Genomic DNA, 24,534 nt, shown 5'->3' on the forward strand with positions numbered 1-24,534 from the left:
TTTTAGGGATCGTGAATCACAGTTGTCGTTTCAAATTGCACTTGGGACGTGTCGGCACAGCAGATGACAACCCAACGCAGATTCTGCAACAACAAAAATAATGAAATTTATTAAAAGAAAATGTTATCAATAAATTTTAAAATTAACTTTAAATATTTAAAATTAATAAATTTTAAAAATTTTTGTTATATTTTAAATTTTAAAAAATGTTTTAATAATTTTAAATGTTTAAAATCAATCTTATAAACTAATATTAATAAAACCATTAATTTAATTATTAAAGCTGGAAAACGAATAAAACAAAGTTGGGTTAACAAAATAGCATGTTAGTTTTGCTTGAATTAGAAAACAAAATTTCATTATTTACTATTTCTTTTAGAAAATTGCATTTTCATTTAAAAACCGACCACTGAAAAATTTCAATGTAAACATAAGTATGATTATATTTCTATTATTCTTGGACATTTACACTAGTTACAGTAAACAAATTATTAATTATAATATTCTATACATTTTTATTTTATTTTAAATTATACATATTTCGTAAGTGAAAAAAGATTAATTTTCAACTTGAAAACAATTTATTTTCCAAAATTATCAAACAAGTGCATACCATTTGATTGACTATTGAACTAATAACCAATTCTACTTTATTATTAACCAACAATTTACTCTATTATATGTATCTATTTTAGTCTATTCATATATATATATATATATATATATATATATTAAAATGAAATTAATATCACACGCCAATCATTTATGTATAGTTTTATTTTTAATTCATTCTTTCTAATTACCATATTAATTAATAAATATTTTTTACAAATTTTAATTTTAAAATAGGGATTTAACGTAATTAATATATTATTAAATTTTATTTAAGTCATAAAACCTATCTTTTAAATAAGAATACAGTTATATAGCTTTAAAGTTTATTAATTACTATAATATTAACTGTAAATAAAATATTTTTATATAATTTTGTGGGACAAATAATGATTCAAATTTTTTATAAATTATAATTAGAACGAACGTTCAGAAATGATGGAAAGACACTACAATCCAGAAGAGAATCTAAACGGACACGTGGCGACAATAAGGGAACTGTCACGGATTTGTCTCTAAAACATCGCCGTCACACCCAATCATTCCCTTCTTTCGCACGTGCCATCTTCCTCTTCCACGTGCCGGAAATCCCTCTCTCTCTCTCTCTCTCTCTCTCGCTCTCTCCTCTCAAAACCCCCGTCTCACTCCAACCAGCTCAATCAACTGTAAAAATAAAAAAATTCCTTAAAATTATTTTTAAGAGAGAATTTTTAAAGAAACAAAAACTGATGTATTTTCTAATTTTAAATTCAGAAAATTATATATAATTTAAGATAATAAATATATTTAACTTATGTTAATGTTTACTATATATTTTATTTTAAAAATTATTAATTTGAAGTATAAATTTTAAAATAAAAATAAAATGTGAATAAAAACAAATAAATATTTTTTTTAGTCGTTAAAATTGCAACCATCACTCATGTTAGGTTTCAAGTTAGGTTTTAACTTTAAATAAATATCATTCTATATTTAATGTTTTAAAATTTACTTTTCTTATTTTCTATTTTATTTTTTATTATTATGTTATATCAATAATTAAGATAAACAACTACACATTAAAATAAATATTTTTTAAAAATATAAAGACTAAAATAAAACCGTTTAAAATTTGAATGATTAAAAAACATATTTACTCGAACTTTCCTTTTGCGTTTCTCACAATTCTGCTCCAACCAAACACTCCCTTAAACCAAAATCACGACAGGAATATATTCAACCCAAACTTCGGAAGTTTCCACTTTCACGATTTTTGAATTTCGTGTTATTTTAGTATTATTCTTTCTTTTGTTTTTTCTTTTCGAGAAATGGGAGCGGTGACGTCGTCGATGGCGGCGAGGTTTGCGTTTTTTCCGCCGGATCCGCCGTCGTACACGGTGGTAGAGGAGGAGGAAGAGGAGGGGAAGGTGAGGATGGTGGAGGTGGCGACGAGAGATAACGTCGACGTATTGAAGGTGCAAACGGAGAGAGGGAACAGCGTGGTGGCGATGTATATAAAGAACCCAACGGCGTCGTTGACTTTGCTTTACTCGCACGGAAACGCCGCTGATCTGGGTCAGATGTACGAGTTGTTCAGGCAACTCAGTATCCACCTCCGAGTTAATCTCATGGGGTCAGTTTCTCAATTCTTATTACTATTTTTATCTAATAAAATAGTATATTTTGGTTGTTTCAAATTTACTTTTTTTTAATGTTTAAATAGTGCTTTATTTTTATTAGTCAGTGAGTCTTTGAATTATTCAAATTTGTTTCGTGTTAGTCTTCTTTGCTAAAATAGCAAATAGACCAGATAATTACTTAAGTCTGTGTTTGGTTTAAATTGATTTTGGGTCGTTAAATATGTTTAAAATGTGTGAATAAAATAATTTTTATCATAAATTTTACGATGAACCTGTCTCATAACATGCGAAATTGATTCCAAATGCTCCCCAAACAAGTACTGGGACTATATAGTAAAATTAATTATTGAAAGATATAGCATTATCATATTAATTTTCCCCAAAAAGTAAAAATTATCACATACGGAACCCTTAAACGTGTTTTCTGTTTATCAAAATAGACCTTAAATTGATGGAGTTAGAGATTAATTTCACGGACAAAAATATATATTTCAGGAACCTAATTTTCATTTCTTAGGGATTAATGTGATTGATGTTATACCATTCGTAAACTAATGCTATATATTTAGAAGTTAGATTTTCGATGGAAAAGGAAGATGAAGATAATTATTTTTTTTAAGATTAAAAGAGTTATATGATATTTTGAAAAATAAAAAAAATTAATATATTAAATTTATATTATTTATTATTTTATTTTAAAAATTTATGAAATAGAGAATATTTATTAGAAATAAAAGATTTCTCCCTCTGTTCCTCTTTCTTTAAAATTCAACTCTCAAGCATCCTTTAAAAAGGACTAAATTTACTTTACTCTATTTATGTCTGGTTTTTTTCTTTTTTTCCCTGTAGTTATGACTATTCTGGATATGGGCAGTCCTCTGGGAAGGTATGCATCTCTAAAGAGACTTTTATTTAAATAAACGCATTAAGTTATTGTATTTTCACAGAGACTTTTCCTCAGATTTTTACTTTTTATCAAACAAATTAATAAAGATAGAAGGGAAAAAGATGACAGAAAATCAGCGATATAGATAGTTGTGCAATTTCTTCTTTTTTTGAGCTTAACTGTTTACATTGTTTTTGGACAGCCTAGTGAGCAGAACACTTATGCAGATATAGAAGCTGTTTATAAATGCCTGCGGGAGAAGTATGGAGCAAAAGAGGAAGATATTGTTCTATATGGGCAGTCTGTTGGTAGTGGACCCACTATAGATTTGGCAACGCGTTTACCAAACCTTAGGGCTGTGATTCTCCACAGTCCCATCTTATCTGGACTTAGGGTCATGTATCCTGTGAAGCGCACATACTGGTTTGATATTTATAAGGTTTTACCTCTATCAATTCTAAATTGGTGAAACATAACTCATAATGTTCAATTTTGATCCATTTTAACATCGTTGTCTTTCTTTTGATGCAGAACATTGATAAAATTCCCCTAGTGAATTGTCCGGTTTTTGTGATTCATGTGAGTATAGCTATCTCTTATATTATTATAGTTAGAAATTAGATATATATACCATTGCATAGAAGAGGCTGCTATATTGGATTAATTATATGGTCATGATGGTGTATTTCCCATTTTTGCCTGTTAAATATTTCATTGGTTAGCATGTATTATGTGAACATGTACCCTCCGCAAATCCCCCTAAGCGGGAGCCTCATGCACTGGGTCACCTTCTCCTAGTTGTCCCTAACTTATATTCCTTTGGTTTTTGTACATAATATTATCATTCCCATCAATAAATTCATTGAACCATATGAACTTGTTAATGTTTTTTGGAGTTATTCTGGTTTGAGTTTGGCTGTCAATTGCCGTTTCTTGACCTGTCATTGCTGATGCCTGATCGAACTTCCTATATGTATTTTTCAAACACAGTGTGTCTGTCTCAAATTTTTCATATTCTTCCAACCAATATGCTAAAATCATTATTTAAATAACTTATTGATCCACATATAGGCAGATATTAGATATCTGGGAACATGTTTATGGGTTTGAATGTTTCTTTCATCGGTCAACTGTTGTATGTGAGCATATGGATTGCATGATCTAAGGTTGTGTTTCTACTTTCAACCACGCTTTTATGGTGAGATGGATCTTTGTGCCATTTATCTTTTAGGGAACTGCTGATGATGTAGTGAATTGCTCCCATGGGAAACAACTTTGGGAACATTGTAAACAAAAGTACGAGCCCTTATGGATTAAAGGAGGAAATCACTGCGATCTGGAGCTTCACCCTCAATACATAAAGCACCTCAAGAAATTTATTATGGCCATGGAGAAGTCATCACATCCAAAACCCGGATCTGGTTCTATTCCTGATCAACTGGACAAACCGAGGAACAGCCTAGACTTTAGAGAGAAATCAAGACCCAGCATGGATCTAAGGGAGAATTTGAGAAGTATCGATTACAAAGAAAAGCCAAGTGCAAGCACAGAACATAAAGAGAAGTCAAGATTTAGCATAGACAAGAGAGATAAATCAAGGAAGAGTATAGATCGCCCTGAGAAGGCATATAATGGAACAGATATACCTGAAAAAGCTAGAAATAGCATTGACCGGTTAGTTATAAACCATGCCCAATGTAGTTAGTTAAAATGATGCAGTAATGCTGTGTTTGACTTGATTTTTGTGTTTTGTGGTTGCAGTTTTGGGGAGATGGTGAGATCAGTTGGATTGTGCAATATTGATTGTTTCAGGCCCACAGCAACCCATGCATAAAGATGACAAAGCTGATAAGCGGAGCTTGTATTTTTTTTCATTAATTATTTCATTGGTTGCCCTTGCTGAGGCCTGTGCCATGCCCTGGCCTCGGAATGAGGTAGCCTACTTTCTTGCCTTCAACTCTTTTTAACCAAAAATTATATATATATATATGATAGGTAAATGTTTCATTGTGCCTTGTTTGTGTGTTTTAAAAGAAATAGATAGGAAAGTGATTTAACCGTGTAGATCATCATGTATTCATGTACCACTAAATTCAATACAAGTTAATAATCTAACCTCTTTATTTTTTGACATGCTAACATATTTGCATTTAGTTTGATTCTATTCTCGGGGTATGACCGTACTACATGGTAATATATTTCTTTCCTATTACCAAGAGGTCCTTGGGCGAAGTATTGTATTATATTCGCGAAGCTAACTACGGAACGAGCATTGCCCATTTTCAATTGGGGCCTAATCTAATACCAATATTAGATTTATGAAACTATGGTATTAATCTGCATTGTTTTAATGACTCATTAAAATAATTCTCATGTTAAAAAATAGTCATAAGAACTCTTAATATCCAGATTTTTTTAGCAGTTTTGAAGGAAAATGTAGCCTGCAATTTAAATTCGCTTAAATGAAATAAAATTTGTTTAAATAAATTTAATAAAAAGTAATTTTAATTTAAATTAAAAAAATTTACTTAAGCAAATTTAATAAAATAATAATTTTTGTTTAAGTCAAAAAATTTGTTTATCTAAAATTTTAAAATTTTATCTTTTTCTTTTTTTAAATTTTAAAAAATTTGAGAAATTTTTTGTTTTTATTAAAAAAGTTAAATTAATCTCAACGTTTTGATAATTTTGTTTTTATTAAAAAAAGTTAAATTTGCTGTTATTTTTTATGTGGCTCATTTTATGTTTAGTTTAGTTTTTATTTTTCCTTCTATTTATTCTTTTCCTTTCCAATATCTGTGTATCCGTTAAATTGGGGAGATGAAATTAATTATATTAGGAATCGTATAAAAAATTTAACGTTACAATGGAAAATTAGTAAAACGTTCACTTATGAGTTGGGATTGCACTACCAGGAATAGAAGGAAAAGGAGTGTTCATTATAAATTTTAGTTTTTACACTTTCACTCTATTCATCCTACAGTAGAAAACAAATAAAATAAAATCTTTTTTTTCTTACATTTGAAACACTTACGATTTGTTTGCTTTTATTTTATTTTTTAAAAATTATATTTTAAAATAATTTTAAAAAATAAGAAGAAAATAAAAATAAAATTTATGTTAAAAATAAATTATATTTTGTTTTTAAAATATTTTTAAAAATAAAAAAAATAAGCTCTTAATTTTTTTATTAATTGTTTTGGTTTTAAATTAATTTTTGTAAATTATTACGATGACGTTTTTCTTGTGCTATTTACCTTTTTAACCTCTGGTTGTCCCTCTCTGGCTCTGCATCGGGCATCTGCAGCAGACTCTTCCTCCTTCAGCTTCTAAAGGTAATCCCTTATTTCCTCTCTCTTATTTCAATCTCTGTGAATCTTTGTTTCTATCGTCTCATATCTCAGCAATCAACAATACTCCTCTCATAATCAAATTAAATTAATGAATATATTCCTACATTCCTCATTTTTCTTCATTTTCATTTTGATTATGTAATTCCCACTCTCCTCAGTTCATTTTTCAATTTCTGATAGTTTTGCATAAACCTTGTTTCATGTTTGTGTTTTCTCTTTTGATAAGGTTATGTTTGCACACCAACTGTTTGCTGAAAGTATTTACCTTACTTGCATTGTCTCGGACCCTAGTTTCTGCACACCTTGTACATGGATTCTTAGGTTGGACATCTTAAATTCTGGCTACCTATTGTCATGGACTTTGCTCACGTGCTAATATTTTGATGAGTTATAAGCATTTGCAATTGAATCTATTGTGAAAGGGTTAGATTTCCTGTTATGTTAGAGAATAGAATCGAGTTAGGTTGCGTGGGTTGGATTTCAAGAACTCGTGGAAAAAATTTCTTTTTCATCTTGCATGTTTTGGGTGTTAGTTGGAGTAATTATTTGTTCAGTTCATATTTACTGTCATGTCGAATCTTGGATTGAATGTGGCATTGTGGCAATGTCTACACTTATATGTGATCAGGACCTTGCTCAAAATTTTGGTATGTCATTGCAGGTTGTGTGTGTGTGTGTGTATAGTTTTGAAATGAAGGAATGTGAACTAGACTTGTAATGCTACCTCACGGAATGCTTGTAAAAGTCCATGCTCTGTTTTCTGTTTTAACAAGTTCATAACGAGTTCCTTGCTAAAATCTGTTTAGTTGTGCTCTATAAGGACCGGAGAAGAGATTTTACGAATAGAGGATTCATACAAAACTTTGTAGTGGACAAAGTTAGACATGAAATTCAGAAGCAACTTTGTAGTGGACAAAGTTAGACATGAAATTCAGAAGCTATAGACCTAGGTTTGTTTTGGTTTTAAGGTGGAACCTTAAAATGAAAATACTGCTTCAGTCCATAGAACCTCACAGGTTTTCTAGTTTAATTCAAATGCTCATACTGAATACTTTCAAATGCTTAAACTGGAGTCAGATTTCTTATCTGTGGTTTATTGCTTGTACTCCATCATCTTAATATAGAATATAGATCTGTCCGCTTTCTTTGAATTGCCTATCTTATGGAAGGAACTTGGTACTGAAAAGAGAGATTAATTGAGAAAGAAATTGGATTAATAACTTTCAGCTCTCTCCCATACCCTCCCATAGCAACACCATATGATTTCTAGTCTGCATGTGTGGATCTGATTCTTAGAGGTTAAGATAGATTGAGAATGGGATGAATGTTTGATTATCAAGTGAATCTGACTGGTTAGTTAGTTAGTTTAGTTTTGGTTCATCTTGAAACTTTGTACCAACTGAACAAATGAACAAATTTTGGTCATTATCATGAGAATGAGAAGGGTATATGTTTGTTGTGTTCCCATATAGTAAATTATTATTACTTTTTGCTGCTTTTTGTTATCAGAAGAACCAATGATGGCTTTGTTTGAGCCTTTTGAGGTATACTGTTTCATGTTACTTCTTTTTTTTTTATCACTTTCTAACATATACTGGCTTTTAATAGTTGAATTGAAAGACTAAATTATACCTTTGAATAAATTAAAGACTAAAATTGCTAGTGAAGTGTATTTTCAGAACCAGTCTATCATTTTTCTCAATTTGAAAATATTCCAATCAAAGAACAATGAAAGGAGATCTTTCTGAATATTATCTTGGAAATTAGAATGTCTGCACTGTAATGATGTGCTAATTTTGTTGGTACTAAGCACACACTATTTTACTCTGCCCAACATCTGACAGATGTGATATTCAGATGTTCTGGCTTTAGTGCATGGATTTTTTTGCTAGTTGTACTCTGAAGACAAAAAAGTTTACTAAACTTGTGAATTTAATTATCCTATATAATTTTCTTAGTTCTAAAGAGTTCTTCTTGAGCTTTTGAACATTTCAAATTTGTTTTTAGAAGGGTATAGAATACATGGGAGTAGGGGGGTTGCTTGGGATTGTGTGGCCTGATTTAATCAGTGATGAATTGCACTCTCCTTTTTCTCAAGTAGTTGGGGTCTTTTCAACAGAGTTAAGATTTATTATATATTGTTTTCTTGATTATGTTTCCTTTGCATTTATATATCACTTAAGCTTCATGATTCTTAAACAGGAAAAAAAGTATTTCTTATTTCAGTTGTAACTGTTGTAATGCTTAAAATTCAGGTAAGAAGAACAAAAGAGGGAAGGAGAAGTTGATAGCAGTAGAATGGTGGTCTCCAGTACCAATCCCCACAATAAGGAGATAGCCATCCGGAGGAGGATTGCTAGCATGTAACTATTTCCCCCCTTTTCTCATTGTATCCTCCTTGCATGTGGATGATATGTTTCTCTTGTTTTAAACTTGTAATGAAAGAATAACATGGATGCATTTAATTTATGCGAAAATAATCCTGCAGAATTTGCATGCTAAATTATCTGTTATTTTTTGGGCAATATTGATATAAGGTGCATTTAGTATAGTGTCATTTTTGGTGGGTAGTATTTCATTAGTTATTGCTTTTGTTTCTTTCTTTTTCTTTGTGTGTATAATATAGTCAGTGGAGTTTATTACATTACTTCACTTCTTCACTGCCAATTTCATCAATTATAACTGAAAAATCTGTACAAATTTACAGAATACCTATGGACTTATTCCTGAAGGGTCTAATCATTGAACACATAGGACCATCTACTTAGTTACTTTGGTTAGTTAAGTGGCTGGGAAATTGGCATGATATATATAATTTCTCTCTCTCTCTTCCAAGAGCTAAGCCTCCTAATCTTAAAATCGACTATATTTTTAGTTCATGAATGAGAATAGATATATTAAAAATATGGGTTTTGTCATCACTTTGAAGGCCTTTATTACGAATATTTTATAGAAAAGAAAAAGTATAATGGCCATTGCACTATATTAGAATTTCAATTCTCAGTGTGTAGGGCCATGTTATATCAAATTCATTCAAGTATCTAATTATGCTTCTTTAACTGTAAATTTATAGATTTAATAAACGTGAAGATGATTTCCCATCTTTGAGAGAATACAATGATTACTTGGAGGAAGTGGAAGACATGAGTGAGCTTCTATTATCTTGTTTAATATTTACAACTGTTTCACTTTATGACTTTTGCTTTGTTTTGATGATTTTTTTCCCTATTGCAGCATTTAACTTGATTGAAGGAATAGATGTTTCTGATATTGAAGCAAAAATTGCCAAATACCAGGAAGAAAATGCAGAACAAATAATGATTAATCGAGCTCGTAAGGTACTTCTGAGGATGGACTTTCCATTGTTTGTCTCTTTCATATATGCCTCTCCTCAATCACAAAAAGAATGAAATTGAAGTTTTTTGCGCAAGCGAATTAGCTGTCATTTTTTCATGTATTTTTATGCTGATACTAATTAAACAGGCTGAAGAATTAGCTGCAGCCCTAGCAGCATGTAAGGGTCAACCTGCACAAACTGATAATGATGTGGTGAGCATTAGATATCCATTTTTATAAATTTTACTTTGTTGGCACAGTATTTGACCTTAGTTGATCTTGGGCTGTTATTGGAGATTGAGCTTATTTTGTTTTATCATGTTACTTCCTCTATTAGCATATATACTTTACCTGCACAAGCTGATTATTGATATAACTAGCTCCTTTGTTTTTTGTGTGTAAATAATTATTTATTTTCTTTTTAATCAGCAGCATTTGTGGTATTTTGATCTATATTTGACTTGGAAAAATGTGTGTATACATAATAAATCAGTGATTGACTTTGGGCAGCGAGTCTGAAAATTTTCATTGTATATGATATTATGGTGTCACAGATTGAGTTTCTAGATGGTTCTGCTTTGGGTTGCCCTTACTGGTTTTTTTCATTTCTCATTATGAAAGTGCAACTTGAATCAGATTGTGAGATGGATCAATGTAATTTGTCATGTGTGTTTGTTCGTTCTTGCGAGTGTATCGCCAAAATTTGTATCGGTAATGTTATTTGTGATACCAGCTGTGAGAATTTGAACTTGAAACTTCTATAACTAGCGAGGTTAAAATTTCGATCGTTGAAGCCTTTAATATGAACAAAGCTTTTGCTTGAAGCCTTGTTTCTTCTTTCAGCAGAATGGGATTTAACTATGTTCTGCCTTAGAGTGTGATTGGTGAGATATTTCAAGTGAGTAATTCATTTTTTGAATGAATTTACAATTCTATGGGGTAAAATTTGTTTGGATATTTAATTTTAAAGAATTTAAAAATATAAGAATTTTAGTGAGGTTTTTAAAAGATTTTAATCAAAGAATTCTAAATTATAACAAAAGAGTGAGAATGTGAAATTTCTTTTTTTCATTTATTATGATTCAAATCATATTTTTATTTAGTTATGGTTAATTTAATAATTTTAATTTCATGCTTTTAATTAATTTTGTCAAAAATATTTGAAAGGAAGGAAATTCAATTATTCTATCCAAACAAAATATTTTAAAATAAGAGAAACTTAAATTATGTAATTTAAATTTCTTAAAATTTTAAATTCTCTAAAAATTTTAATTTTCTCATCCAAACACAACCTTAGCCAATTTCTGGTCACCTTAAAGGGTTTCTGTGTTTTGCTCAAATATCCATTTTGTGCTGCCGAGTTATCGAGCAGATTTGTTAAGTAAAATTTATGCCAGATTAACTTTATCTGTTCTCTTGAGGCAGACTGCAAACCAAAACTCTCAAGTGGGATTTGGTGGTGTTCCTCAAGGACAATATGCACCTACATTTCCAGGAGGACAGCCAAGGCCTGCAGGCATGGCCCCACAACCTTTACCACTAGGAGGGAGTGACATGCTGGGCTATGCAGATGATGAGGAAACAATGAGGCTAAGAGCTGAGAGGGGAGCAAGGGCTGGAGGGTGGAGTCTAGAAATAAGTAGGAAACGGGCACTTGAAGAAGCTTTTGGAAGTATTTGGATTTGTTGAGAATATTCATGCAGGCCGATCATATGCTTGTTTAAAATGGTGTTAAGACCATTTCTAAGGACATGCAAATATCAATGTCACAACCCATTTTTGTGTGGATACTCTAATGTAAATGTTAGAATGTAAGTTTTGTTGCATTTTTGTTTTCCTTTCTCCTGATATTTTACCCTTTCTTGGATTATCATGTGTTAATCTATCATAGCGAAATCCCCATGTTGAATCCCTTGCAAGAGGCTTTGTCTCCTCTTTATTTTTTTCAACATTATATTAAGCTCTTTTTCCTTGAAAATGTAATTTGCCAATGAATTGAATTTCAGCAAAATGTTGTACTCTAGTAACATGGCTCTCGTGCTCTTCTAGATATAGAAAATGAATTAATTTAATAAGAATTTTGGATTACTCAAATTTAGATCTATAAGGGAAAAAAAAAGGACTCGGCATATTTATCTGGGATGACATCATCCCAAGGTACAAGATTCTGCTGCTCTGTTGTCCCTTTCCTTTCTCACTTATATTTTTACCTTTTTCTTTTAATTTGGATTGTCATGTGTTAACCTATTATAGCGAAATTCCCATGTCGAATTTCTTGCATAATCCTAAGTATCCTGAATCAAATTATAAGATCGAGACCATGCTCTTCGTGTGTAGATAATTTGACATGCAGTGTTTTTAGATGATGCCAGATAGTCATTAGACAAATCAATTATTACACTGCATACCCCTAATGCTATTGTTCAAGATTCATGTTACACTTTTCCAATTTGAATAATACTTATTGTGTCCCTTTATTTGAATATCTATGTGTATATCATATATTTACCTCAATTTGGTCTCAAGTATATGAATTATATGAATTGTAAAAGCTAGATTTACAATTTTGCTTGATCTACGTATTTACTAAATCATTTAAAATGGGAGAAAATTCATATGGAATCACTTGTATAATTGTAGTACGTACGAATGCCGCTGGAAACTTTTACCACAAAGTGACACTGGGAAGACTTCTCATTCACCATATTTTCATTCTTTAAGAAAAATAAGCAAGAATTGCAGAAAAAGTGAGGGAAAAACTAATAAAAAATCTGTCAAGGGAAATAGCTTATGCTACTGGTAGGGACACTTTAAATGAGAAAAAGTGGGACATAGTAATTTACAAGGATTATTTTGGTGGTGTTCCTCAGGGACAATATACATTTCCAGCCAAGGCTCTCAAGCTTGATACCACTAGGAGGGGGTGAGATCCACTACTATGCAGCTGATGAGGAAACAATGAGGCTGATAAATCCACATTTTACTAAATTTTTATATATCATTTCTTACTTATAGAAAAGAATAAACTTAGATAGTGTAAATAAGATGAATATTCCAATTAGGCTAAATAATATAGGTTTCTTAGTTTTTGGTTAATTTACATTGATTTAGATAGTTTATTTTACATGATTTAATCATTTGAATAATGTGGCAGGAATTCCCAACCTTATTTTGAAGAATTATTGGATTTTGAGGAATTTAAAGTGAAAGTAACTACTTTCAAGATTGATAATAACCACTATAGCAAGCTACTTTCAGCAAAGGGACTAAAGTGATCACTTTCAAAGTTCATAGTGATCACTCCAGAGAGTGTGCAGAATGTGCGTGTTCACTTTCAAAGTTGATAGTGGACACTCCAGAGTGTGCGAAAATTGAAAGTGCTGCGCGTGTTCACTATTAAAGTTGATAGTGAACACTCTAGAGAGCTCAGAATCCACTGATGCTACGCGTGTTTACTTTGAAGAATGAAAGTAATTACTTTGGAGGGCGCCTACTTTAGTATAAATAGATTTTTACCAAATTAGAGTAGAGACTTCTTACATTTTCAATACCTTTTCTCTTCTTTACTAAATTAGGACGATTTTTCAGAGCTTAGGGCAACTTTGGGTGACAGCTAAGGGTCCAACCTAGAGTTTGGTTTCTCATTTTTCTTATTTTTACATTAATGTCATTAAGTTTTCTGCATTTCCAACTTACGTTTTTGACCCCTATTGCCATGGAGGGCTAAATTTTGTGTAATCCTTGATGAGTTCACATGGATTCTTGAGTTCCTTGATTTTAATGATAATATAATTCCTTTCTTTTCATGAATTACTTCTTCCTTGCTTCTTGAATTGAATTAATGGTGAATGAGGGAGATATTGCTTAATTAACCTTAATTCTTTTAAGAAGATTCTAAACTAGGGATTGCTTAATCCTAGGTTTAATTCTAAGGTTGCGTAACCTTGGGATGAGGGATTAGAGCCTAACAAATTGCGTAATTTCGTTAGGACTATAAGGTTGATTTTTGTTTGTTAAATTAACCTAATTCATGGGAAATAGGATGAGTGTTAAATCTTGAGTGGAATGAGGATAGAATCTATGTGGATGAACTAAGGATTGCTGCTTTCTATTGTTTGAATTAATTAAACTTGTTTGCTTGCTACTCTTTTTATTGATTTGAAACCACCAAACCCCCTATTTTAATTGCTTGTTTAATTAATGCCTTCAACATGTTTAATGAAGATTAATAGCCAATGTTTACGGGAGACAATCTAGGGTAACCCTAGTACTACATTATTTTGTTTAAATTTTGACGAGGATTTGCGACAAATCTTTTAAACACAGCAAGAAAATCGTTCATGCTTTGGAAGCATTTGGCTTTGTCGAGAATATTCGTGCTTGTTATACTTGTTCAAAATGGTATTAAGATTATGTTTAATGTAAATTTTATAGCAAGGAGAATTGTTTCATTTTTCTTTTTCAACAGTATATTTCTCTTTCTCTTTTTTTCTTGAATGCAATTTGCTAATGGATTGAACTTCAGCATAATGTTGTCCTGAAATAATATGGCTCTGGGACCTTGTTGTCTTAGATTCCGAAAGTAAATTAATTTAATATTTTTTTAATACTCAAACGAGTTCACACCCATTGACATAAGTGTCAAACTTAGATTATTACACCTCTTAATAACTTTTCATAAAATATAAGATTAACTAATTTAATTATTGAATATTTTATATTATTTTTATAATTATTTATATCAAATTTTAAATAATTTGAACATTAATAGATATGTTATTCGAAATTTGATATTTATTTACATTTTAAAATACAAGACCACTTAAAATAAAGTATGCAATGAAGTACTTACTAATTTTATTTTTTTATAAAATTTTATAAAGTTTATTTATTTAATAAAAACTATTAAACTAATTATTAGATTCATCTATTTCATATTATATAAAAAGTTATAAAATTATGTAAGTTTTCAAGTTTACCAATCGGGTTTCATTAGATCTTAACTCTACTCAAATTTAGATGCTCCTATTCTATCATCCCTATCCGTTCTCCTTATATTTTACCCCTTTTTTGTTTAAGTTTGGTTGTCATGTGTTATTCTATCATGGAGAATCCCCATGTTGAATCCGTTGGATAACCAAATCATAAATCTTAAATATCCTGCATCAAATTATAAGATCGAAACCATGTTCTTCGTGTGTAAAGATTAGACTTGCAGTGTTTTTAGGTGTTGCATGTATGTACACAAATCAATCATTACATTGCATATCCCTAATGCCATCGTTCAAGTGGCATGTTACACTTTTCGCCAAATAAAATAGAGGAGCAAGTTGTTGAATATGAAGCTGTGGTCTCTATGCTTGATAAATATGCGAATTTGTTATTAAGAGTGTAATATTGAACAAAATCAAAATGTACAAATTTTACTTTACAGGATAAACATTTACCATGTTCTCAGTCTCAAGTTTGTTGAATCCTTGTTATTTACCAATCTTGATTGATCTGCATGCATTTAGAAAATGTGAAAAATTCATATTGAATATTGATTCAATTACCTGATCTTCCACGACTTCTTATATTGGTTTTCCCTTTTTTTTTTCACTCTTATTATATTGTACCGGTAATTCTGATTAATCTAAACTATTTCATTATGAACTATCAATTTTATTGAAATTTGAACCTGAAATGCATTTTAATCTTTATGATAGATAAAAAGAAAGATATAAAATGGTACATCACACAGTACCTTATTGCATAGGAGTCTTCCACCCCACCTCCCCACATTCAAGTTTAGTTGACTTGGAGCTGTTGTGCTCCACACATTGCTTATTTGCTCAAAGTCTTGCCCTTCACATAAGTTCAGTTAACATATTGATTGTTTATGAGACATCTATTCCCAGGGGATAACCATCAATGGTTTACCGTGATATACAGTAATTAATTTATAATGAATTTTTTTTTTTAAATCTAAGAATATATTTTTCTCATCAAGTTACATATTTTCCTATTTTTCTTATTTTTGGAATGAAATTATTATTGAAGCTAAGCTATTTATGTGTCGAGGATGGGACATGCCTTATCTTTTGGGGTTCTCAAAATGGATCATTATGTACATACATCATAAAAATTATTCAAGTGTTATTTTTTTTTTTCTAGATAGTGACATTAAATTCTATGGGTGCAAGTTCGTATTTTTTTAACGATTATTGTCGATCTTTATTTACAAGTAACCATGCAAATTCTACCATATATATATATGCCTTAATTCTGTCTCAAGTATATGAATTGCTAAAGGTAGATTTACGATGTAAATATTTACTAAATCATTTAAAATGGGGCAAAAATTCATGTGGTATCACTTGTGTAATTGTAGTACGTACATGTGCCGCTAAAAACTTAAGTACGTTACTACAAAGTGACATTGGGAAGACTTTTTATTCACCAGACTTATCATGTTGCATACAAGTCTTGCCCCTTTTATAGGTTTAGCTGACATGGACTCGAGTTTAGTTGACTTTGAATTAATGTACATCACAAATTGGTTTGTTGCATACAAGTCTTGCAATGTGTTATGTACAGTAACTCCAAGTCAATTGCCAACATCGACAGAGGCAATTTCCTATACGTTTGTGTTTTGCAATGTCTATTAACAAAAGTCAAGGATAGTAACTATTTCATGCTGGCCTCTTCCATCCAAGACCAGTTTTCACCTGTGGACAGAATAATTTTTTTTCCAATATTTGATTAATTTAGGGAAAATTGTGACTGAAACATAATTATTTATTTCTTATCATTTGCAATAGGTTATAGGTAGAATACATAAGTTTGTTTTTACATTATTGCTTTTTATGTTTAAAATGTTTTTTTTTTCTTGGTCTTACAAAACTTACACGGTGTGAATGTAAAAAATATTATTATGAACATTATTGTATTAACACTAAATAGTATTTATTTGATTCCTGTTTATTATTAATAGATATTTATTTTTTTCTAAATATTAAAAATAAATAACACATTTTTTTAATAACTAAATAACCAAAGAATCCTCCTGGAAACGCATGTCATGGGACACACGCTACAATAATAATAAACTAAATATATAAAGAAATGCTTTTGGTGTCCAAAATCTGTTTTATGGAAAATTATGTCATAGAATGTCCCAAATTTAACGTTTTAATTGTTGTCTATAAATTATGGACCTAACATGGTTGAGTTCATAATTGACTAGGCACATTTCTTACACATTCCTCAGTTTCAATATCCAAAAACATTCCCAGAGAGTTTGAGATGATCACCATGCTTAGCAGCAATCTCTCTCTCTTTTCTCTGGTCATCTTTCTCTGCATTTGTTTCTACGTTGGAAGTTCCCATGCAAATAAGTGTGCTGAGACGGACAGGCAAGCTCTTCTTAAATTGAAAGACGGTTTCATTGATGAATTCAACTCTCTTGACTCATGGAAAGGTGAAGATTGCTGCGAGTGGGACGGAATTTCATGCGATAATTTAACTGCTAGTGTAACCGAATTGTATCTCCGTGATTGCTCGCTCAGAGGTAAGATGGATTCTTCAATATGTGAACTGAAACATCTTACTTTCTTTGATCTCAGTGGTAATGAAATAGAAGAAGTGATCCCAAAGTGCATCGGCTCACTTGCTCAATTGATAGTCTTGAATCTTGCGGGGAATAATCTGGTTGGTGGCATTCCTCCAACTCTGGGGAACCTTTCCAACTTGCAAACTCTTGATCTTTCCCATAATCATTTGAATGGGACCCTTCCTTCTACTATTTGGCAACTTTCTACTCTTCGGATGTTGGTGCTCTATTCAAACAACTTGACTGGTGTAGATATCATTCGTGAGGGGCATTTGTCAAACTTATCAGAACTTGACATTGCAGATAACCAATTGAGTGGATCACAACAATTATTCGAGATTAGTAAACTTGCCTCGTTAGAGAAATTGTATCTTTCCGATAATCAGTTGAATGGGACACTTCCTGCTACTGTTTGGCAACTTTCTAGTCTAAGGACATTGGATCTCTCTTCGAACGAGTTCAATGATGTGGATGTCATTCGTGATGTGCATCTGTCAAATCTATCAGAACTTTTCATCGCAGATAACCAATTAAGTGGATCACAACTGTTGTTAGAGATCAGTAAAATTGCCTCATTAGAAACGCTGGATCTTTCCAGAAATCAGTTGAACGGTGTCGTTAATGAATCATATCTATCAAACCTGTCTCAATTGAGATACTTGAATATAGCTGGGAATGCACTTACATTCAATTTTAATTCAAATTGGGTTCCACCGTTCCAACTCTATTCATTTTCTGCAGCATCATGCATTTTGGGTCCTAAATTTCCAACATGGCTCAGAAACCAAATAGAACTCGGTAACTTGGATATCTCTAACAGTGGTATTTCAGATTCATTTCCTAATTGGTTTGGGAACCTGTCTTCAGGTATTTCACACTTGAATGTTTCACATAACAAAATTAGTGGAGCATTGCCACTGTCGTTACCAAGGAAAAAACAAACCTACCATAATGTATGGGATTTAAGTTTCAACGATTTGTCGGGTCCATTGCCTCCATTCCCAGAACTAGATGCTCTGTTTCTCTCGAATAATAGGTTTTCAGGGTCCATTACTTCTTTTTGTGCAACGTCATCAGAGGCGTTAATTGTTCTCGACTTGTCTAGTAACTTACTAGCGGGGACACTTCCAGATTGTTGGGGGAGATTTCAATTTTTAGGTCATCTAAATCTGGCACAAAATAATTTATCAGGGAGGATACCCAAGTCATTTGCCACTTTACAAAATATTGGGTCTATTAATTTAAATAGCAACAACTTCTCTGGTGAAATTCCATCCTTGTCCTCCTGCAGCCAATTACAATTTATTGATTTTGGGAATAACAATCTCCAAGGATCATTACCGGCATGGATAGGCCATAACTTGAGCCAATTGAACGTGTTGAGTTTAGAGGCAAATAAATTCAATGGAAGCATACCTACAAGCCTCTGTAATCTTTTATCTCTTCGAGTGTTGGATCTCTCTAACAATAATATTACGGGGAAAATTCCACAATGTCTCAGTCGCATAATTGTTTTGTCAAATACGTCGTTTTCAGGACCAACCTTGGTATATGGAGTACTCCCTGATGGGCCAGATAATTCCAGATTCATTGACAAAGCAATGTTGGAATGGAAAGGACAAAACAGAGAATTCAAGGAAAATCTAAAACATATGACAATCATTGATCTTTCTTGCAACCAATTAACAGGAGAGATACCAAAAAGTATAACAACACTTGCGGCATTAGCTGTCTTGAATCTCTCAAGAAATAATCTTACAGGATTCATTCCCGACAACATTGGTCATATGCAATGGTTGGAATCACTTGACTTGTCAAGAAACCATCTTTATGGAAGAATGCCAGCAAGCTTTTCAAATTTGACTTTTCTCAGTTACATGGACTTGTCTTTCAACAACTTGTCAGGTAAAATTCCACAAAGCACTCAGTTACAAACCTTTGATGCCTCTGTATATAAAGGAAATACTGGGCTTTGTGGTCCACCACTCCCAAATCATTGCCCAGGGGATGCTGTTTCGCCAAATGGAAGCGTAGATACAAATAATGTTGAAGAAGATGGAGACGAAAATGAACTCATAACCATTGGTTTTTACGTCACCTTGGGGTTTGGATTTTTTGTTGGATTCTGGGGTGTTTGTGGAACTTTAATTATAAAAAGTTCATGGAGACATGCATATTTTCAGTTCTTCAACAACATGAATGACTGGATATATGTGACACTCGTTGTCTTTATGGCTCGAATGAAAAGGAGATTTCAAGTTCAAGACTAAAAGGTAAAGCATTTGATTCGTTGCCTCTGGTGCACTCATGTCAATTATGATTTACAGTGCAACTTTGTCTAAACACACAACAATGCTGGTGGATATGATGTCTTTTCTTCTTCAATTTTTTGTATGTGAAGCTCCATCTCAGAAAGTGATTTGTAGTAAGCTTTGATTAATTTGGTAGAGACAATTGTTTCGTTTGGCAGATGCATCACTTCTGAGTGATTTTGTGCTGATTTTTTTGTTCTCTTGAGTCATCGTCTATATTTTTTTTATTAATAAGTAAATTACTCAAATTTTCAATATTAGCCTGCATGCAGAATGGAAAGTGACGCTCAGGTATGATTACTATTTGCAGAAGGAAGCACTTTGTTGAAATCTACTGCTTGGTCGTTGAGAAACTATTAGAGCTAAGCAATAAATCTCAGGATTTCAGATTATCTTAGGTTCCCAGAGAGAGTAATAATGGTGCCTGGTTCTTGCAAGTTAGATGGATGTTCCTCCACTTCCCTTTGTTGTCCTTTGTGTTTGTTGATCTTTTTGAAATTGCCTTTTTGATAAAAAGTAAAAAGATTAGCCTATATGTTTGTAATTTGTGTTTCATTATTGAGTATATTGCACGAGTTTTTCATGTTTAGCTAAATGCAGAGTATTAGCTAAAGTTGAGGAGATTGTGCATGATTTCTTTTCGTATAATGCTACCAGTATCCAAATACCATCATCGGGCATCTAACTAATCTGAGTCATGCTAGAAAGAATAATTTTAGGTGAAAAAAGTCCTCTTTTGTGTTTTAGACGTTGCTAGACACTTATTTAAGTTAGAATAACCTGCATCAACTGAACTATGTATTCATTATGCGTAATTTAACTGCACAAAGCGTGAAATGCAATTAAGGGAAAAAAAAGAGATAAGAATGGTGTTATTCTTTTAGCGATAACAGAGTAATTAGTTATGTCTATCTCAGGTAAAAGTATTTTAGGAGAATAGATACAGTCGATATGTAATAAACAAATAAAGCGATAAAAAATAATTTTCATATAATTAAAGTACTGCCAAAGGAGATTGATTATATTATTTGTTTATATCTTTAATATGATATTACGTGTTCAGCATGAATAATATATTTTACAAGATATATGACATAGGAATCATAACCCTACCTGACTAAATAAACATTTGATGTGAAATTCTGGGATAATTTTGATTTGTTTCCAGCATGGCATGCCATAGTTTTATGGTTTTTGCTATAATGCTATATTGTAAGTAAGCACAACCATAAGTCTCCATTGTTTCTTCACCCATTTGAAATTTATTTGCAAAATTAAGTCTTGAGTAACCCGACTCGCTTTAGTGCAATTGTGAGATGGCTACATTGTGACTAGGAGGTCAAAGGTTCAAATATTGGAAATAGCCTCTCCACGTGACAGGGTAATTCTATGTATATTTATGCTCCCTTGATAGTAATTCTATGTATATTTATGCTCCCTTGATCCCACTAGGTTACTCTGTTTAGCAGCTGCTTGCTACACCAACAAATTAGAACAAGGATGAGACTGTTGAAGCAAAAAATCAAAATGCTCATAACTTACAAATTGCTTAAATGTTTTCCATTCAAGAAGAAGGAAAGGGTGTAGGAAGTGGCAAAACTCAAAACTAAATGAAGCAAATGCTAACAAAGAGGAAGTTTGCAAAGAACATGCTGTTTCGTTGCTGACAGGTCTAATCATGGAACATATCGGACCATATGCTTAGTTACTGTCATAGGGTATTGTGTGTATTTATGTTATGGTTGTTATTATGCTTTAAGAATATTTTTAATATTCTTAGTTGTCAGTTAGAGGTTAAATGAGCTTGATCGATCTTTTAATATTTTTAATATTGTTTACATTTTACAAACATGCAGCCGGTTCTTTATAGGACTATTTTCTTGGTTTCACATGTGAAATCATTATTTGTTTATCCATAAATATATGGGAATTCTTTTGGCTTTCTATGTCCACGTTTGACAGGAGGAAAAATATAAATCTTTCCAATCCCAGATAAATAAATATATAAAATTAGATTTTTTATCATGAAAACAAAAGATAACTGTGTGGATAAGAAAGACAAAATGAACTGATATTATTATTACTTATCTAGATCTAGGATGTTAAGAATGGAAGTGAAGTAACAGAAATTCTAGAGCCATGAAAACTGCTCCACCATCGTAGGACTCTTCGTATAGATTGTATTATATGAATCATTTTACATACATATAGACTCTTTAGAGAGGGTAGTTTCCCCAGTTGCGGAAGTTGTAAACAATCATTGCAATCCTCCAACTCTAAACGATTTAAATGTGTGAGAGAAGGACTAGACATCCATCGTGGAAAACGGGAACCTTTATATCCTTCCACACCCAAAGTCTGAAGTTGTTGGGTACGAGGTTGAAACACTTCAAGAATCTGCTCATCATTTTCTTGTAATTCAGACTCTTCATTTCTGTCCCATGACAACCACAATGAATTTAGGTGCTTAGTTGACATATTGGCTTCTTGAGCATCCCCAACTCTTTTGACCCTCTCCAAGTGCTTGATGCTCCTTTAAGGTTTAGTCGACCCAGTTCTGTCAAAAGGAACCCTCTATTGTTGCCAATGATATACATGCTTAATGTCCTTAGGGAAGTCATCATCCCCATCTGACGTGCCAAGATTGACAGTCTGTGGCAAAACCTCAAAGATAGATGTTGTAGAGCTCTTAAGCGTGCCAAATTAATCGGCAACCTTTGAAGATCACTGCAATAGTCTAATTTCAAAATTTCCATATTCAACAATTCACATAGGGATTCTGGAAGAGTTCTAAAATCACCATGAGAAATATTCAAGTATCTTAGATATTTTAGTTGACCAATTTTAGGCAGCAAACTGTTTAGTCCCTCCCTCTGAAGCACCCTCAAAGAATAACATTTTAATATGTCAACTGGAAGCTGGTAATCATAATAGTACTTCGGCATTGTATAGGTTTTCAAAGACTTAAAATTGGTTCAACTGAATTGACTTGGCCTCATCAGATAACTTTAGCCTGTAAATTAAGAGATGTCGGATTCTTTCAACCTGAGTAGTTATACCGTTGTCGTCATTAATGCAACAAACCTCTTCCGAAATAGATTGAGCAAGATCATGAACAAGATCATGCATCTTGAAACTTGTAACTTTGCCAAATTGATCTCTCTGAATATCTTGAAAAAAGGATCTCCAGTATAATTCATTCCATGCTTCATCACCAACATCTTCAGCGTCCAAGATTTCATTAGAGGAAATGAATCCATTAGCCGTCCAAAGTTCAATTAGATGTTGCTTGCTTATTATTTCATCTTTGGGAAATATTGCGCAGAAGGCAAAACATTGTCTTAATTTTACAGGCAAGTTCAAGTAACTTAATCGCAATGCAGGCATGACCAAATTCCCATCCTGTATATTCCATAGCTTGCTTTCCTTGACATAGAGCCATTCTTTTTCCTCTTTTTTGAAACGCAAAAGACTTCCAAGTGCAATTGCTGCAAGAGGCAATCCCCACACTTATTTACTATCTCCTTCTCTATCACAAGCAGCTCTGCCCTTTCTGCTGCATTCGGTTCAAAAGCTCGTTGTTTAAACAACTCCCAACAGTCATTGTCAGATAGCTTTGATAAATCATGAGGAGATGTTGTTCCCATAATTGATGCAACCATTTGAAGACGAGAAGTGACAAGAATTGAAGCACCCTTTGCTCCACAAGCCAATACCGATTTCAACCTATGCCAATTTTCTTGATCATCATCCCACACATCGTCCAAAACAAGCAAATATCTTTTCCTTTGAAGCAGATCTTGAAGTCTTTTCTGCAACGGCTCTAGATCCAAATCCTCACAGGCATGCCCAGATGCTGCTTCTATGATAGCTTTTGTCATTCTCTTCAAGCTGAAATCTTCAGAAACACATACCCAAATTCTCAGCTCAAAGTGGTTGACCACCCTCTCATGATTGAAAATGAGTTGAGCAAGTGTCGTTTTTCCAAGTCCACCAAGACCCACAATTGGGTAGACAGATAAATCCTGAAAATGAGAAGCATGGACAACCAAAAAGTCTACAATTTTATCCTTATCTTCTTCTCTTCCAAAACTTGAGGTTGAGAAATAATTGAGGTTGTTTGACGCCAATCAATGACTTCAGTTTTTCTCTCTCGAACCATCTCAGTCAAATGAAACTTAGTCCTTTCTTCGGCAATTTCATCTAATCTTTCTCTCTTATTCTCTTCATTTTCTTAGCAATCGTGTAACGGGAAACAACATGCTTGGGATGAAATGAGGATAAGCAAGAGGTTTGTACCGTGTCTAATAGTCCACACGTGACTCCATGATACTCCAACTGCAATGCTTCAGTGGCACACTCGTCCAAGATGTCATCAAGCACATAAGCTGCATCTTTTAGCTTCCGCAGCCAATCTTTGATGGCTCTATTTGAGTATTGTTTCTCCTCAGCGTCTTCAAGTGTAGCCTTGATGGTAGAGAGCAAGCTGGCAAGCCTTTCCAAGTCTTGTTGGAAACCCAGAAAGAGTCCCAGTTTTTTCTGAATGAGAGAGCTGATATTCTCAAGCACAATGTCGAGGACAGCCTCAGCCATCCTCCTCCTTCTAGTGGTATCAAGCAACAGAGGCTTCACGGTTACAAATGCAGTGTTAGTAGAATAGAGTAACAAGATTATTAGCAAGGAAAGTAGACGTTTAGTAATTTGCATAGACTTCTCAAGTCAAAAAGTTGCCTGGTATAAATGTTAGAATTGTCGTGTACAGCTGCTTGCAGGGACCCATACACGCCTTCGGAGCTTAGAGTGAAAGAAAAATGTTCTGTGG

The 24,534-nt window shown here is 32.6% G+C and overlaps 4 protein-coding genes across 9 annotated transcripts; 3 read left to right on the top strand and 1 right to left on the bottom strand.

Annotated features, from left to right (window-relative positions):
• Positions 1-1,734: 1,734 nt before the first annotated feature.
• LOC113867576 (alpha/beta hydrolase domain-containing protein 17B-like) lies at positions 1,735-5,245 on the top strand. The gene is made up of 6 exons (XM_027502970.1): positions 1,735-2,224; positions 3,081-3,117; positions 3,320-3,556; positions 3,649-3,696; positions 4,349-4,791; positions 4,879-5,245. The coding sequence occupies exons 1-6, from the start codon at positions 1,920-1,922 to the stop codon at positions 4,949-4,951; spliced, it is 1,143 nt and encodes a 380-aa protein (XP_027358771.1). The 5' UTR covers positions 1,735-1,919; the 3' UTR covers positions 4,952-5,245.
• Positions 5,246-6,382: 1,137 nt separating this feature from the next.
• On the top strand, positions 6,383-11,825 carry LOC113867459. Of its 6 annotated transcripts, XM_027502807.1 has the most exons (8): positions 6,383-6,452; positions 6,697-6,791; positions 8,697-8,833; positions 9,544-9,617; positions 9,705-9,808; positions 9,954-10,019; positions 11,232-11,531; positions 11,565-11,691. In XM_027502807.1, the coding sequence occupies exons 3-7, from the start codon at positions 8,769-8,771 to the stop codon at positions 11,493-11,495; spliced, it is 573 nt and encodes a 190-aa protein (XP_027358608.1). In that variant the 5' UTR covers positions 6,383-6,452; positions 6,697-6,791; positions 8,697-8,768; the 3' UTR covers positions 11,496-11,531; positions 11,565-11,691. The 6 variants fall into 6 exon arrangements, with proteins under 6 accessions (XP_027358608.1, XP_027358607.1, XP_027358610.1 ...); XM_027502806.1 differs by lacking the exon at positions 6,697-6,791 and having other exon boundaries at positions 6,389-6,452; XM_027502809.1 differs by lacking the exon at positions 6,697-6,791 and having other exon boundaries at positions 6,390-6,452; positions 8,727-8,833.
• A 5,268-nt stretch (positions 11,826-17,093) lies between these two features.
• LOC113867658 (receptor-like protein EIX2) lies at positions 17,094-20,124 on the top strand. The gene is made up of 3 exons (XM_027503070.1): positions 17,094-18,663; positions 18,733-19,673; positions 20,093-20,124. The coding sequence occupies exons 1-2, from the start codon at positions 17,094-17,096 to the stop codon at positions 19,668-19,670; spliced, it is 2,508 nt and encodes an 835-aa protein (XP_027358871.1). The 3' UTR covers positions 19,671-19,673; positions 20,093-20,124.
• A 1,690-nt stretch (positions 20,125-21,814) lies between these two features.
• Positions 21,815-24,305, bottom strand: LOC113867659 (putative disease resistance protein RGA3). The gene is given in 7 exon segments (XM_027503071.1): positions 21,815-21,889; positions 21,891-22,243; positions 22,246-22,684; positions 22,686-23,218; positions 23,221-23,802; positions 23,805-23,928; positions 23,931-24,305. Coding segments are annotated over 7 exon segments (2,481 nt in total).
• Between the last annotated feature and the right edge of the window lie 229 nt (positions 24,306-24,534).

This window comes from Abrus precatorius, unplaced genomic scaffold, assembly GCF_003935025.1.
Source record: "Abrus precatorius isolate BTA unplaced genomic scaffold, Abrus_2018 Scaffold5, whole genome shotgun sequence".
NCBI lineage: Eukaryota > Viridiplantae > Streptophyta > Magnoliopsida > Fabales > Fabaceae > Abrus > Abrus precatorius.